The sequence below is a fragment of the Gorilla gorilla genome, chromosome 2 (assembly GCF_029281585.2).
Source record: "Gorilla gorilla gorilla isolate KB3781 chromosome 2, NHGRI_mGorGor1-v2.1_pri, whole genome shotgun sequence".
Classification (NCBI taxonomy): Eukaryota; Metazoa; Chordata; class Mammalia; order Primates; family Hominidae; genus Gorilla; species Gorilla gorilla.
The window spans coordinates 65,361,555-65,378,730 of record NC_086017.1 but is presented as its reverse complement, the minus strand read 5'-3'; the positions used below and the strand labels follow the sequence as shown (position 1 = coordinate 65,378,730).

The 17,176-nt window shown below is 43.0% G+C and overlaps 1 protein-coding gene across 5 annotated transcripts in view; it reads left to right on the top strand.

The window, feature by feature from the left end:
• Positions 1 to 13,904, top strand: part of ERC2 (ELKS/RAB6-interacting/CAST family member 2) — a 971,230-nt gene extending 957,326 nt beyond the window's left edge. For 4 of the 5 annotated variants that reach the window (XM_055383002.2, XM_055383001.2, XM_055383000.2 and 1 more), the window contains one exon: positions 10,935 to 13,904. In XM_055383002.2, the coding sequence (XP_055238977.2) occupies positions 10,935 to 11,177 (243 nt within the window). In that variant the 3' untranslated portion in view covers positions 11,178 to 13,904. The remainder of the gene's footprint in view (positions 1 to 10,934) is intronic. The other variant, XM_055383004.2, reaches the window with a different exon arrangement.
• Positions 13,905 to 17,176: the final 3,272 nt, after the last annotated feature.

Here is a 17,176-nt window from a genome sequence, read left to right as displayed (position 1 = left end):
TGAAATGCAAAACTCCATTTAGCCCCTATCTGCCAAGAAATAAATAGTTTAAAAAATGAATTTCAGATCACTGACAATGATGACTGTGTTTATGGCAGTGGGGTTGTCTGTCTTCAGCAGGCCATCCTTGCAGGCATGCACCCAGCATTTAGAAATTAAACAAAAACACATTGAACTTGCTGCATTAGCTGTTGCCACATTGGAACGCTAATGGGTTTAGTGACCACAACCGACCCAGGCCAGCGTGTGTCAACAGCCAAAGGACCAACCTCAGTCACTGTTTGTGCTTTGCCCAAGTTGTTACAAGCTTAATTCTTTGCAGCTTACTTTTCCTGCTGTTTTGGCTTCTCCCCCACCATGTCTTAGAAAGTGTAGCCCCAGCCCAGCCTCACATAGCAAGGCCACGGGGTCCTGGCCAGATGTCTGAAGACGCAGGCACCTCAGCCTCTTTGGTCTCATGAGCAGTTACATCAGGGCTCTGCCTACCCCCTTCTTTTGCCAGTCACTTCTATTAGGCGTTCTGGAAACGGCCCAGCCTGAAGCAAATGCAGACAGCCTCTTGATGAGCTACTCACCTGGAAAAGTGGAGTCTTTCTCTCTCTCTTCTTCTCCAAGAAAGTATGCTGCATAGCATTTCACCTCCAAGGTGGTTTCTTTGCACCACAGGCAAGCCTTCAGCCCTGCCTGAGAAACAAGGTCAAATGCCTCCATTTTTGCACAGCTGAATCAAGCACTGGGTTGTAGGATCTTGGCGGTGAAGAGGTTAAATTGCTCAAAAGGCTGGATCTGTGGTTTCCTGCCCACACTTGCTCTGGCCTAAGGCAGTGCTTGCTGTTTGGGGAGGGGGAAAGGGAGGTCTCGCCTGGACCCAGGTGGCCGACAGGCAAACCATGTTATTAAGAAGCAGGAATCGCAAAACCTTGATCTTCAAACGAGACCCCTAATTAGTCACCAGCCCAAGAGTAAATGGTATTCCACCTCAGTGAGGCGGGAAGGGCGCCTTCAAATCCTGGAGACTAATTGCCATTATTGGCTCTATGAAGATCCTGTTGTAAACACTTGTCATTGGAGCCACTTCTGGTCAGTAAACTTGAGTTATCAAATTGTTCCTTCATGTTTCAAATTCTCCAGAATGCCTCTCTCTGGCTCCTTTTCTAGGAGGGGGCATCTCTTTCCCGAACATGACAGCTTTCTTAACATCCAGTTTAGGGAGATGTCTTCCTGTGACTTGTATATGCTATGGCAGGCTCATCTTAAAACCAAGTTCTTTTCAGTAAAGGGCTTTTTAACAGTGTTTTACTTTATTTTCATTGGAATTTGAAAATGCCATCTCAAAAATAAGATAACAGGGCTTATTATCATGAAGATTATGGAGCTTACGTTTGGAGCACCTCAGGTACGCTGACTTTTCCAAGGCCCTGGGAGGTGCCCCAGTGAAATGTTCACAAGGCCATATCTTTTTATCAAGCTTGAAATAGTCAATTATTTATGTATTCTTTTTCTGAAAGAAGGCCTCTAAAATGGTACGAACTTTAGGCCACACAAAACCAAGATGTGTTCCACAGTATTCAAGGTGTGTTTCTCCCTTTCCTATCATGTGTTCTTGTTGCTTCTGGAGATAAGTATTTTCTCTCTTCTTAGATTTTTTTTTTTTTTTTTTTGAGACAGAGTCTCACTGTCTCCCAGGCTGGAGTGCAGTGGCACGATCTTGGCTCACTGCAACCTCAGCCTCCCGGGTTCAAACAATTCTCATGCCTCACCCTCCTGAGTAGCTGGGATTACAGGCGCCTGCCACCATGCCCGGCTAATTTTTTTATTTTTAGTAGAGACAGGGTTTCGCCACGTTGGCCAGGCTCTCAGGCCATCTGTCCGCCTTGCCCTCCCAAAGTGCTAGGATTACAGGTGTGTGCCACTGCGCCCGGCTGCCTTTTTGTTTCTTGAGCCTGTTTGGCATTTGTGAAGGGTATGGTAAACTTTTCCAGGCCACATAACAGGGTGCAAGGTTTTGTCTAATTTTATCCTTTTTTTTTCCTTTTTCTTTTTTTTTTTTTTTGGAGACTGGGTCTCACTCTATCACCCAGGCTGGGGTGCAGTGGCATAATCATGGCTCACTGCAGCCTTGACCTCCTGGGCTCAATCAGTCCTCCCACCTTAGCCTACCAAGTAGCTGGGACTACAGGCACCTGCCACCACACCCGGGTAATTTTTTGTATTTCTTGTAAAGAAGAGGTTTTGTCATGTTTCCCAGGCTGGTTTCGTCATGTTTCCCAGGCTGGTTTCAAACTCCTGGGCAAGCAATCCACCCACCTCAGCCTCCCAAAGCTCTGGGATTACAGGCATGAACCATGATGCCCAGCCTAAATTTACTCTTAACTAGGAGAATGTTTCCAGAGATTGGGATCAAGAGATCCTGGATCCATCTGCTTCAAGGGCAGCCTAGATAATATCAAACCCAGATGGCAGAAGAGATCAATTTAAGGAAGTTTGGGAGCCATGGGAATTTGATCTGGTCCCAGGGTCTCAGGACCACTGGAATTCTATTATCTGGACACTTTCATGGTACTAAGTATTAAATATGTCAGTGTGTGAGAGAGAAAGGGAAGAAGAAAGTAGTAAATCATTTCTGAATATTTCTTGGAAATGGTGAGTTTTTTCATTCACCTTTAACAATGATTTTTAGCCAGCATCAATGGGCCCTGAGATGAGGCATTCCACATTAACATCCATAGCCAGCCATGTGGCAGGGCTACATTTCAGATGATGTCAAGTATCCCCTTTCTCATGGAGCTGAGCTTCAGAACTGTTTCTTCAGCAAGCTCAGGAATCACTATTACTCAGCAATAATTCCTCTCTGTGAACAGTTTAGGGCAGGACAGGGGGTGGGAGTTCTAGACACAGGCTTAGGATATTTGTTCATAGGATTCCATTGTCTCTGTGATGAAAGCCACGGTTTTCCCTCTGCAGGTAACCTAATAACCTCAGGCAGCTCAGAGAGCAGAGGTACTGGCGCTACCCAAGTGGGGTTCTCCAGGATGACTCGGACATCCCCCTCTTTCCGGAGTGCAGGTGTTCTGTTTGTTGGATCAGCCCCCATCTCTGATGTCAGTAGTGGCACCCGCAAAGATTCCCAAAGCATTCTTTTAACCTGTATGTTACACTGATTTGAGATGTTAGAAATTGTATTCCAAACCTTTGGTTATTTTAACTAGTTCAGAAAAGAAAGACTATCATTAGTTTTGACAACAAACAAAACCAGTTTTTGTTCTATCAGTTGTGTTTAAAAGATTCCAATTTCAAACTAAACACAACGTGTGGTTATTCTGTCAGCGATTTATATAGCCACCAGGGCGCCACAGTTACACACTGCATACATCATTGTATTTTTAAAATGTACTTAATGAACTTTTTTTTCTTTTCTAGTAACTACTTCATTGCCTTAAATGAATGCATTCCAATAGAATTTGTAACAAATGACCACTTTGTGTTTGCATTAATGCCAAACACGTTTAACAAATTTTTAACAAGGAAGCTTGGCAAAATGCCAAACTCCTAGAGGGACACTGAAGGAATGCTATAAATTTAAACTAGATTTCACCTTTTCACTTAACTCAGCAAGTGTCTTAGGTGTCTCGCTATCTCAGGATTGTAGCATTTCTATTTTTATGTCAGAAAAGTTGTACATTTTCATTATTTTTATTACTGAGGTTGTACCTACCTATTTCCACAGGACTTTTAAATCTATGCAGCTGTTTCTGAAATAATATGAAAGCAGCTTAGAAATTAATCTTTATTTCTCCAAAAGTGTTCATATCTTATATAGGTTGGTAGATGCATGTATGCATATACTGTACATATCTACCAACATATCACTGCTTAAAACAGCACAGTCAACCAATTGTGTACAGTAACAATCGATTAGGCCAATGGTTGTCAAGTGGAGCAATTTTATCTCCCAGGGATATTTGGCTATGTCCTGAGACATTTTTGATTGCATGACTGGGAGAGGGGCAGTGCTACTGGCATCTAGTGGGCAGTGGCTTGGGATGCTGCTAAACATCCTACCATGCACAGGGCAGCCCCCACAGCAAAGAATCATCCAGCCCCACATGGCCGTAGTACCAAGATGGAGAAACCTTGGAGTAGAGTGACAAAGACCTTTGGCCATGGGCCGTCTCTCCTGTTAAAGAAGGTATTCTTTTGAGGAAAAACAATCAAATACATTTCTACTCAACCCATGCTTTAAAAAGTGCATAGAGTACCTAATGCTTGTGTTAAATGGCAGATATCTGATCTTTTATTTCACTGCTTTCTGCCCTTGAGAAGACAAAAGCCCAAAATGTAGACTAGGGTGGTGCTGGGGCTGGCTGGTGGCCAGAGTATATGCAAGACCAGCCGACTCGTGCCTGGCTCTGCCAGTGGGGAGAAGGCCATGGCTGGGCGCTGGGAACCATCTTGCAGGCAAGGCTGATTGAAGGCAAGGAGAGCATATCCAGGAGATAGTTTTAGGTGTTCTGTGAACAAGCACTTTTACTTTAATAGCCATGCAATTATCATAGTGCATATTAGACAGATAATGGTTCTATTATGGCAGCAAAATAAATATTTCTTTAAAAAGGAAACATTTAGGTTTCTGATTTTTTTTTTTTTTTTTTTTTTTTTTGAGACAGAGTCTTACTCCGTCACCCAGGCTGGAGTGTAGTGGCACAATCTTGGCTCACTGCAACCTCCACCTCCACCTTCCTGGTTCAAGCGATTCTCCTGCCACAGCTTCCCCAGTAGCTGGGATTACAGGTGCCCGCCATTATGCCTGGCTAATTTTTGTATTTTTAGTGGAGACGGGTTTCACCATGTTGGCTAGGCTGGTCTTGAACTCCTGGACTCAAGTGATCCGCCCGCCTCTGCCTCCCAAAGTGCTGAGGTTACAGGCGTGAGCCACTGCACCCGGCCAGTTTTTAGATAATTTTTAAAAAAATGTTAGTTACATATCACAGGTATTGTGGAGAGGTTACAAAAATGGGAAAAGTAGGACACAAAAGACAGGTTTAGGAAATGCTTGCCTCAAGGAGGCAATGGTCTCTGGAGAGAATGGTCGCTGGAGTCCAAAAGACCTGGATTCAAATGAGGCCCCAGGGAGCTGGGGAATTTTACCAAAAGCATCCAGTTCTTCTAAGCTTTCATTTCCTCATCTGCATAAGGGGCTATTAACCAACTGCATCAGTACCTCAGTGCTATCAAGCTGGTTTTAGATAATTAATGCAAAACACAGAGGGTGGTGGCAGATAGCATGCACCAAATGGTAGCTGTTAATAATTCTGACCACAATAATAATGACAAAAATAAATCCTACGGAGACATAGCAGTCTGTGCTGCCATTTTGATGTACACAGCCTATATTCATTTGAATCCCTTCATTTAAAACGTTATGGGTGAGTTATACCCCGTGCACAGAAACCGAAGATGAAATACCAAGTCCCTCCACTGCCTCCTCCCAGCAAACTCCGTCATCCCTAACAGCAGTGTGCAATTCTGAGCACAGGGCTGGCCCCGCCCCACCCCCATCCCAGCCCCCAGCCCTTTGGGTTCTGAAGTGTTACATTTTATTGCCCCGTGGAGCTGTAGGAGTCCACTCTCAAGGTAAAATGTTGCTCTCCACTCATATTTTTGAATTATGGTTTCAAGGTGGTTGCTTCTATCAAGAAAATTAAATGATTTAACATAATTTGTTGCCACTTTGATCACAACAATAATAAATAAATCTTCATGAGGAAAACGGGAAACCCATTCCACCCCGTTTTTAAAGATGTTAAGTAATAACACAGATGTAGTTATAGTTTTTTTTTTTTGTTTTTTTTTTTTGTTTTTTTTTTTTGTTTTTTTTTTTTAAGCAGAAACGACTCTATTGGGTTTTCCTGTCAGCAGAGTGGCTTCATGGAGCTGTTCTGCAGGATGCCCGCTGCCCCCAGAAGGAGCAGCTCTTCTCCTCCAACCGTTGTTAATTAGTCTATCAGGGGCTTGCCTTTTATGTGGGCACCACGTGCAGCGTGTTAGGGGCATCTGAAGCCGTCGTGAATGGGTGTCTGTTTTTGTACCTGGGGGCACACTGCACACATTTGGAAAGCACATGGAACATAATGGACATTAACCCAGATGTCAAAAATAGCCTGCGTTTTACTACTGTTATTAAACAGTTTCCCCTTTAACCCCTCCGTGTTTACCAAAGACCCCTTTCTCCCAGCCTGTTTCTGCAAATCACTACTGAAAGGGCAGGAGAAGAAAGCCATAATCCGGCAGGTGTCTTTATTCCAAAGAAAAACAGTCTGAAGGAATATTTGTGAGACACCACACGTTTATAGCCTGCTCTCCCTGGGGCGTTTGTCCTGGGGCGGAATCTTACTGCTGTGCTCAGTCACCCACCCCGCCCCTCACACACCCCCACCTAGAACCAAGTCAAGAGCAGCAGTCCCACCCAATACTGGTTTCTCCCCACAAAGAAAATAGCTTTATATTTTAGTATGGTACTATTTATATATTCTTAGGTTTAAAAAAATCCAAAAAGCGCAAAAAAAAAAAAAAAAAAAGTCTGAAGGAGAAAATTTTAACGGCTGGGCACCATGGCTCATGCCTGTAGTCCCAGCTACTTGGGAGGCTGAGGCAGGAGAATCGCTTGAACCAGGGAGACAGAGGTTGCAGTGAGCCGAGATTGCGCCACTGCACTCCAGCCTGGACAACAGAGAGAGACTCCATCTCAAAAAAAATAAATAAATAAAAATTAAATACAGGGGAAAAGTTTAAAAACACCACCCAGAGATAAATATTAATAATATTCTAATGTATACACTTGCAAATGTTTGTTTATGTGCATGTTGATGCAAAAATGAGATGAAGCTATGCATATAAAATGGTAATCTGCTTTTTCCACTGAAAAGTTGTGGACGGACATCTTTTCCTATCAAAAGAAAATAAAGATTGACATCATAATTGTCATCAGTCACTTAATAAATCTTAGGCATCCCTATCATAGTTCCCCGTTCCTTTTCTTCGTGGTGCAAATGTTTACATTCTCATTCATTTATTGATCTGTGTGTCTATTTGTTTCTGTCTTCCTCCCAAGAATACAGGCTCCATGAAAGCATGGACCTTGTCCGTTTTTCTCACTATTATATTCCTGGCACCAAGCACATTGCCTGACCCAGCATGGTGCTGTATTAGTCTTCTATGGCTACATAGCAAATTACCATAAATATGGTGGTGAAAATAGCACTCATTTACTAGCTTACAGTTTTGTGCATAGGTCAGAAGTCCAGATGGGCTCAACTGGGTTCTCTGCTTAGGATCTCATAAAGCCAAAGTCAAGGTGGACTTAGCTGGACTTTAATCTGAAGGCTCCAGGAAGCATCCACCTTCAAGCTCCTTCGGGTTTTTGGCAGAATTCATTTCCTTGTGGTTGTAGGTCTGTGGTCCCTGTTCCCTTGCTGACAGTCACCTGGGTGACATTCTCACATCCTATAGGAAGCTCTCAGGTCCTTGCCCCTGGCTCCCTCCATCACAGCACAGCCAATCCCTCTGGTTTCAGATTTCCCTAACTTTCTCTTCTGCTACGGCAAATAAAAGTCTCTGCTATTAAAGGGCTTCTGTCATTAAATTAGGTCCACTCAGATCCACCCTTTTTAAAAAAATTTTATTTTTTATTTTAGACAAGGTCTTACTCTTGTCTGGAGTGGCACAATCATGGCTGGAGTGGCACAATCCCAGCTTACTGGATTGGCAGGCTGGAGTGGCACAATCCCAGCTTACTGGATTGGCAGGCTGGAGTGGCACAATCCCAGCTTACTGGATTGGCAGGCTGGAGTGGCACAATCACGGCTTACTGCAGCCTCGACCTCCCCAGTTCAGTTGATCCTCCCACCTCAGCTTCTCAAATAGCTGGTACCAAAGGTGCATCCACCACACCCAGCTAATTTTTAACTTTTTTTGTGGAGACGGGTTTTTGCCATGTTGCCCAGGTTGGTCTCCAATTTCTGGGCTCAAAAGATCCACCCACCTCAGCCTCACAAAGTGCTAGGATTACAGGCATGTGCCACCTCGCTTAGTCGATAATCTCCCTTTAGACTAATTTGAAGTCAACTGATTAGTAACTACATCTGTAAGGTAACTTTATAGTAAACGTGGTCTGAAACATTCTCACTCCCTGTGCCAGGGATTAGGATAGGGAATCTTGGATAAGGAGTAGATTTAAGGATTCTGCCTACCTGAGGTACTCTCTAAACTGGTAGGCTGGGTTTAGTGGCTCATTCCTGTAATCCCAGCACTTTGGGAGCCTGAGGCAGGTGGATCACTTGAGCCCAAGAGTTTGAGATGAGCCTGGGCAACATAGTGAGAACTCATCTCTGTGAAAAAATACAAAAATTAGCCAGACATGGTGGATGTGCCTGTAGTCCTAGCTCCTTGAGGGGCTGAGCTAGGAGGATTGCTTGATTCCAGGAGGTCGAGGCTGCTGTGAGCCATGATCACACCACTGCACTCCAGCCTGGGTGACAGAGCAAGACCCTGCCTTAAAATAAAATATATATATATATATACACACATGCACACACGCTCTATTGGATGTACAAGCCTAGACAATTCATCAGAAGGGGACCCTGCAGTATATGTGAGACTTCCCACTCTATATCACATCCGAGAGGGTCAAGAAAGCCTTCTTGGGAAGACATGACATCCAAGCTGAAACTGAGGAATAAACAGGGATCGATCAGATAAAGAGCTGGTATAAATCATGTTAGATAGAGAGACACACTTGTGAGATGGGGAGAAAATAAATTTTTAGGGCTGCAGAAGCAAGCTCAGCTTCGGTGGAACATAAAGAGTGGAATGTCAGGGGTAAGTACAGGACTGCAGAGAGAGAAGCCAGATGGGGCCTCGCCAGTATGGCCAGGAGTCCATCAGTCCTGCATTCTCAGGGCAATGGGATTATAAACAGGGTTGTAAACAGGGGTTGTAAACTGTAAACGGGAATGCACTATGGACTGGATGTCACCATTGAAATGGCGCTGTTGTTGGCTGCTGCGTTGAAAGCGCAGAGTTGGGTGCTGTAAGAGGAAGCTGGAGAAGGGTAAGGGCCGCTGTGACTGTCCAGGTGAGGGAGGACTGGCCAGGGATCATCTCACAGTGGGTGGCAGCCCAGATTGGCTCATTGCTGGAAGCCAGGATTCGTTTTTTATTTTTATTTTTAAAGCATATGCTTCTTCGCCCCCCCAGAAGGGATCATCTGCATTTCTAAATACTGGCGGTGTCACTTGAGGTTTCCTTGTTTTTCTTTTTTTCCTTAAAGCCATTTAGGCCTCCTAGTGAATGGATTGTTTGATTGAAAGAATGGCTACACTTTTTGAGAATTCTCTTGTCTCCAGCATAAACCTTACCCAAAAGCAGTTTGCTGCAATTGTGGGGCATTGTATTCTGCCTTGTGACCAGCTGCCCAGCTGGAAATCTTTCTCACAACTGAATAAATGATTGTTCTTTGCTACTTTATCTTGGAAAAACATCAAGGACATCAGACATTCACTGTAATTATTTTTCACTCGTTTCCCCATCTGTAAAACAAAACAAAACAAAAGACTGGTGCATTTTAATACTACTTAGGGTTTCTCTTTACCTTTTAATCATGTGGCCTTTTAATATATTGGTCAGCCCTTTAAAAGGATGATTAAGAAATGCTTAATGCACAAAAGAATTAGAGCTATGCACAGCTCATGAAACAGAAAGCGTGCTCTGACTTACAATTTTCATACAAAGTTTGCAGAGAGTTTATGTGCCAGAATGAGTAATATGATCTGCTCTAGGAACTCCCTAACTTTCTGGCTCTGCAAAAGTCATTTTTTTGCCCCGATTCAAGTTTCTTAACCAGAAGGGTTACACCAAAGTCCTCAGAGTATGAATTAGCAGAGTTCATCCAAGCCACATATTTCATTTGCACTACTTAACGATGGCTTGAAATAGCTGGCTACCTGTGCAGACACTGGGATCTTTGGCATTCTTGTTAGTCGGTGTGACTCGAAAAATGCTGCATATCAACCACCAAATGAGACAGCTCAGGATATATATACAAGGTGACTTGTGTGTACACGAGTGTGTGTGTGTATGTTTGATCTTTCCTCTCCCTGCCGTATTTCCCAGATAGCTGAGCTCATGTGGCTGGAAACCCAGAAGCACTCACAGGCCATATGTGAATGATAATGGCACAGGCACACAAAGTTGAGCATCAGCAGGGAAGAAAGTCCTCATCTGAAGCAGTAGTGTGGGAGGGATCCCCCTTCTCACTCATTGCACTATTGCTTCCCAGGATGCAGTTGTATCCACACTCTGGGCCCCTCACTGGGACAGTGAGAAACCTTGGGGTGCTTCTGGATACCTGTTCCCCAGGGCAGTAAATAGACAAATGGATGACTGTCACATTTATGTTTGGTTGGTTTTTAAGTGCATGCTAAGCTCTCTGATATCTTAACCATCTTTAATTCTTTAATCTCCATAAAATCAAGTTAAAAAATAATTTTAAAAACATCATCATTGTAGAAAAGCATAGAGAGAATAAAAGTTGACATATAGTCCGATTATGTGGAAATAATCACTGGAACATTTTGGCATATTTCCCTTCAATTTCCTTTTTTGTATATCAAGAGACATTTATACATATACGTGACATATTTTGAAAGAGGCCTCTTCTCAGATGCACTTGCAGGACATAGTTTATCTTTCTGTTTCCTTTGTCCTTCCTCTGTGTTTCTTCCCCTTACCCCCTCCCCACTCCCACCCAACCCCAACCATTGAGAGTGGTGGAGAGGCTGTTGTAGGGGTGAAGAGTGGGAAACGTTCTGCCAGGATTATCTCAGATATTGTTGCCAGTTTCTTCCCCTGCTAAATTATGTGCTTTCTTGTTGCAGCTATTAGAAGGGCTGAATAAAGGGAACATGCAGCTCTGCAGCAATATTCTGATAATCTATTGCAGTGCGGCTCACATCACTGTCCACCACCACCTGGAGCGGCTCATCAGAACTGAAGGGGAGTTTTCACTTACCTTATTGAGCGTGATTGTGTTCTACTTGATATTTCCTTCATCATCTCATATCATTTCTCATGGATTTGGTTATGATGGAAAGGAAGAATGCAGAGGAGGAGAAAAGTGACAGATCCTCCATTTTTGTCGGAATGTGGGCATTTTGAATGTGATCATCTTTGCTGAATGTCATTATTTGATAACATTTTGTTTATGTTACTTAAACATCATAGGATAAATTTGAACTCCATGGGATTTTATCTGTGGATTCAGCTTCTGTTGGACAACTAGCCTCATCTCCAGTATCCTGCTGGTTCAGTCTAATTGGTCATTCCTGATGCATTAGATTATCAAAAAGTATAAATTCGCTGTGAGTGAGTGGTGTTGGCAGTGTTTGTATACCATGATGCATGGAGTGTTTGACGAAGAAACAAAAAACACCAAAAATTGCGAGCCTTTACCCTCCTCTATTTCTTTAATCTGTTGTTTGAAGAACCGCATTTTGAGGGTGTAACCAGTAGTTACCTCTGGGCCAGGTTGGAAATGAAATCAATTTTTTAAACCACTAATACTTGCCAAGAAATCGCCTTATGAGAACATGGTGTGTGTCTCTGACAATGCGTGGCGCATCTAAATTGATCATTCATAATTTTATCTACCCAGTCATGTACTGGAGAGTGGCAAAAGTCTGAGGCACCTGCATATCTCTAGTCCCTGTGTTCTGCACATCCCCACGGTGGGGACGCCACCAAGCCTCAGACTCTTACCATCCTGGTACATGCAGGTCTCCATGAAGAAGCTGGGACTCATTCACATTTCAAGATCCAAATGCTGTGCACACAGTGTAAGCTTAGATTTTCTGTAAATGAAGGGTCATTTCTCTTTTTTTTCTTTTTTAAAGAAAATGTGTCTGCAACATGGATTCCAAAGCATTTTCAGCATCAAACGTGAAAACATTGATGAATGAGGAACAATCACAAAAGCTGTGTCTCTGTATATAGCTCTACACAACATGTATGTGGATACAGTCATTATTTAAAGCACATGCCAGGGAAAAAGACCAAATTTTGAGGTCTTTTACATACAGTGATATGGTACTAAGGAGAATTAAACTCCTACTGCTTCCTCTGAATATTAAGAAACAATTTAAATTGTTATGACTTCATAAAACTCATGACTGAGTCTGGCAAACATGTGCAACTCTTGTATTGCTCCATTTTCTTGTCAATGGAAGAAACCCTTCCACGTGTATGCAAGTGGGAGATGAAAACCTGCATTTTTAAAGGACAAACAGTGAATTTAAGCATGAGTGGCCTTAATAAATATAGTTGTCTTTCTTTGCTGCTGTGGAAAGGATTCTAAACAGATGTCCCTGAAGTGTTGCATTGAATTTAGTCATTATTATTACTTTTTAAAATGTTGGTGCAATTAACTCTGGACCTCTCTTGTGAGCCATAGAGATATTTAAAAGACAAACACCTTATTTGTCGGGGAAGATGAAACCGTCCCTGAGTAGCACCATTCTTTCTTGGTGCATTCGCGGTTAAGATACTCAAGCAGGTTTCTTGCTTCTGGCTTTGTTCTTGTCATCAGTAAGTATAACAAACTATGTAATGCTTACGTGTTGCATAAGCAATCCAAATGCATTCATGTTTTAAAAGTTTGTCCTTTAACTATCAGAGGGATCTAGGTCTTGGTTAGAGAAGTAAGCAGAGTTATTTGCAAGCTTATTTAGCACATTTTGATACAATGTTGCACTGAAAACCCAGGCCACAAATGTGTCCCAGTGAACAGTTTGGATGTCCTCAAAGAAGTGGTTCTCACTGCCTCCTACAACCGGGTCTTGACCTGAACTCTGCAACTGAATACTTGAAGTAGGAAGTAGGAAATCCAGTAGGGAAAATAGGGTCCTTGAAACAGAAAAAAAAACCAACCCATGTATAGCTAGCTATTTCTGTGTATGTGCCAATTTTGTCAAAGCTCTTGTTTGGAGGGATCATTTTCTGCCCAACTTTCATTGGTTAAAAATATTACTGATCTTACCTTTATGAGGGCATATCATTTAGTCCCTTAAAAATTAAATTCTCTCTAACATAACAACCTTTCCCATTTCGTGTAATATTCTCTGATGTTTGGGGGTTACCAAAAATATCCCTTTTTCACATATTAAGAATAGTCTCTGGGTTTACAACAAACACTGTGATGTTGGGAAGCTATTTCCTTTGCGCAAACTTTAGCAGGTTTCCTTCTAATCATAACATAGTTGAAAAAAGAAGTTTGGGCTAACATTTAGGAGAAGTTTGTCTTACTTTGTGCAAAAGCAGGCTTATGCTTTATACCCCATTTGATTTCGATGTACAGTCTCAATTTTGTATTTAATGATTTTTGTGTATCCAGTATGCACGTTAACAGCGTGTCAACTTTCATTTGAAAGTGGGTTTCAATTTACTTTTTAAACAGTGTTTATGATGAGACCTCAAATGTGTTGACGTAAGCTCTATCTGCAATGTTTTTGTGTAGAGTGGCGATTGAATGCTGCCCAGGGTCAGTGTATCTAATTCCCCGAGACCCTCGTTTGATAGTGCTTCTTGTAATATTTCTTCAAGTGAGTGGCATGTGGGTTGTGATATTGACCATGTGATTATGGACATCGATATGAAAAATAAATAAATAAAACTAAGGAACCCTGGAAACTACCAGTGGGCATGTATTAGCCAGTCATTGTAACCTCGTGTCTAGTAGAACAATGTACAAGGTATGTACAGTTCATAAATTTGTTATCATGTGTATGAGAAGTACTTTGTGCTGATCGCCTTATTTATATTCATCAAATAAACCTTGTTTCTTTCTGAAGTGAGTTCATTCTATCTCTAATAAATGCTCCAGTTGTGCAGTTTCTAACATTTTGAGGGTCGTGGATCCCCATTTGAAGAACCCTATGGACTTAAGTAGAAAGGGAAGTTATTGGCTCATTTAACTGGAAAGGCAAAGATGTAAGTCTTCCTTTATGTACATCTGGATCTAGAGGTTCAAATTAGAAAATCAGAAGTTCAAATTAGGAAATTTAAGTTACTGTCATTGTCTCCCTTCTTCCTTTCTTCTTTCCTTTCTCTTTTTACCTTTCTCTTTCTCACTCTCTCAATCTCTTCCTCTGTCTCTCCTGATCCCTCCCTCTCTTCCTCCTTCCCATCTTTTGTCTCTTCCCTTTTCTTTCTCCCTTTTCTTGTCTCTCCCTCCCTCTCCTCTTCTTCTCCCTTTCCCCTCCTTCTTCTCTCCCTGTTTCCCTCTGCACTTTCTATTGGGGTGGCTTTGGACTCTGGTAAGCTCTCTCCACTTGGTTGTAAAGATGACTTCCAACAGCTATGAGTACTTTTGATTTTTAGAGGAGAGACTATCTCTCTGAGCTACGTCTACATCTGTCCCCTAAAGGGACACTTGGTGGTTGTTTTTTGGATCATGCACACGATTACCTTTTTCAAGGCCATGTGGTTGACAGCCTTACTGGTGGGGGTGGGGGGAGCGGTTTCCAACAAGGAAAAATGGATTCTATTCTAGAAGAGAGGGACAAGAAAGCTAGGCAGGCAAAAATACTAGCTAGCCCTGCCACCACTTGGATACACACACAATCGTCCATGCAAGGGCTCACCAGCCTTCACAGCGTGTCTGTGGATCAGTGAAGAACCTCATTGCTAGCTGTCCTTTTTTAGCCTGCAGAACCAGCCCCTGGTTCCTTTAATGGTTTGATTTATATGCCAGGGGATGAATTTCCAATTCTTACCATGACTGAAATCACTGAGTAATTGATTGTCAGAGCTAGTAAGTATGTTAGATGTCATGTAATCCAACATCTTCATTTTACCAGATGGAGAAATGACCAGGCCAAGTCAGAAGTGACTGATCCACACATACATGGTAAGTTCATGGCAAACCAAGACTGTCCTCAGAGCTCTTGAAACAGGAATATGTGTCCCTGAAGCTCTTTGAGAAGGAGAGGAAGGAACAAAACCTCCCTCCAGCTGCCCCTTGACAACATGGGGGAAATATCATTTTGTTTCTGTACTCAAAGAAACATTTCTGGGCTCAGAGCCACCACATGTGACCTTCCCTCAAAGTTGGGTACTTTTGGGGGGACGTGCAAAGTTGTTGACCCTTTCCATTCTGTTGCCTTTTTATAGAAAGATAACTTCTTGTTGGACAGGAATTTCTTGCCTCCTAGAATTTCCTAAAGCAGCAGCTGGCATTCAGGCCTGGCTATGTAAACCCATCTGGCCACATGGAACCTTTGCTTCTTTACCCACAAGTTGGTCTTTTTGGTAAGAAGGGTACCAGGCTGACACACTGCTGGACTCCAACTGCAGGTTCATCTGTACCTTTAGCTCCATGGAAGCACATAGACTTAAGTTTGGTACTCTGGAGGTTTGACTGCATCTGATATCTGTGGACTGCCATTACAAAAGATTGGAGAGACATCCTAATTCATAGAATTACTGATCTGTAATAATAATCATACTACTAATAAATAACTGAACATTACTGAGCATTTGCTAGGAACCTGGCCACAATGCTAAGGACTTAGGTGGATCGACTCTGTTTATTCCTGACAACAGTCCCACGAGGTAGATATTATCATGACCCACATTTTACAGTGAAGGAAATGGAGCACCACAGAGATGACCAGAAGCAGCATGCAATTCTAGATTGTATATTTGATGCCAGTGTTGTGCTAAAGGCTTTGCTTACATGAACTCTTATCCTCATAGGAATCCCTTGAGGCAGGCACTATCATTGACCTCACTTTACAGACAAGGAAAAGAAGGCCTACAGAGTTTACGTACCTCACCCAGGGTCCCCCAGATAGTAAGTGGTGGAGCCAGGCTTTGAACGCAGTGCCCAGCAGGCTCTTCTGCTTAGGGCAGGTATTGAGGTATCTCACAGGTCAGACCAGTGAGACATTAGGGGCTGAGGTTCAGATCCCACTTAGTGTTTCTGGGATGCATTTGGTCTCTAACGTGGCCACATGGCACACAGGGCCTGAAGGGGCTGGTGGCTTCATCACTGACTTCCATAGTTAACCAATAGTACAAGAGAATGGACTACCACACAGAAAGGCTGTGGCTCCCACGGGAAATCAAGACACAAGGAAAAGGAGAGCCTAGATAAAGCTCAGTGCACTGTATTTAACCTTGCTACCCTCGGGCCTCTTGGATTTCTTCCAAGCCCTCAGTCTCTGGGCACCAGCCCAGCTCACCTCGCAGGCATCCCTGAACATCCTTGGGGTTGCAGATGGAGCGCCGAGTGACAGAGGACTGAACAGATCCCCCCCAACCCTGAGGTGGGAGAGGGCCTTGGGTACCATGCTAAGGGGTGTGTGTTCAGGTGACAATAGCATCAGATTGGTAATCAATATACCTCAACTAAAATCTCAGTTGTCTAACCATTTTGCGACACCTGTGCTTGGGAAAAGCATACAATCACGTAACTGCATGTGACCTCTGTTTTTGAATATAACCAGTGGGAACAACATAGCTCCCAACTACCTGATATGGGATGTGAGTGGACAGAACAAGGCAATTCATGAGAAAACACATTTTAATAGCAAAACTTTTCCACAACTCTAACAAAGTCCTAGAGCAGCTTGTTTTCATTTTTAGAATCTACATTCAGAGAAGGAAGTCTTCCTCCTTCCTTGCACAGGTATAAGATACTCAGGTGATAATGGTTTGGCTATGTTCCCACCCAAATGTCATCTTGAACCGTAGTTCCCATAATCCCCACATGTCGCGGGAGGGATCTGGTGGAAGGTGACCGGATCAGTGGGGCGGTTTCCCCCATGCTGTTCTCATGATAGTGAGTTCTCACGAGATCTGATGATTTTATAAGCCTCTGGCATTTCCCCTGCTTGCACTTCTCCCTGCTGCCACCTTGTGAAGAAAGTGCCTTGCTTCCCCTTTGCCTACCACCATGATAGTAAGTTTCCTGAGGCCTCCTCAGCCATGCTGAACTGTGAGTCAATTCAACCTCTTTCCTTTATAAATTACCCGGTCTTGGGCAGTTCTTTATAGCAGCGTTAAAATGAAACTAATACGTCGGGTGAATAAATCAAGCACCAGATTTGAGAATAAAAGCTCT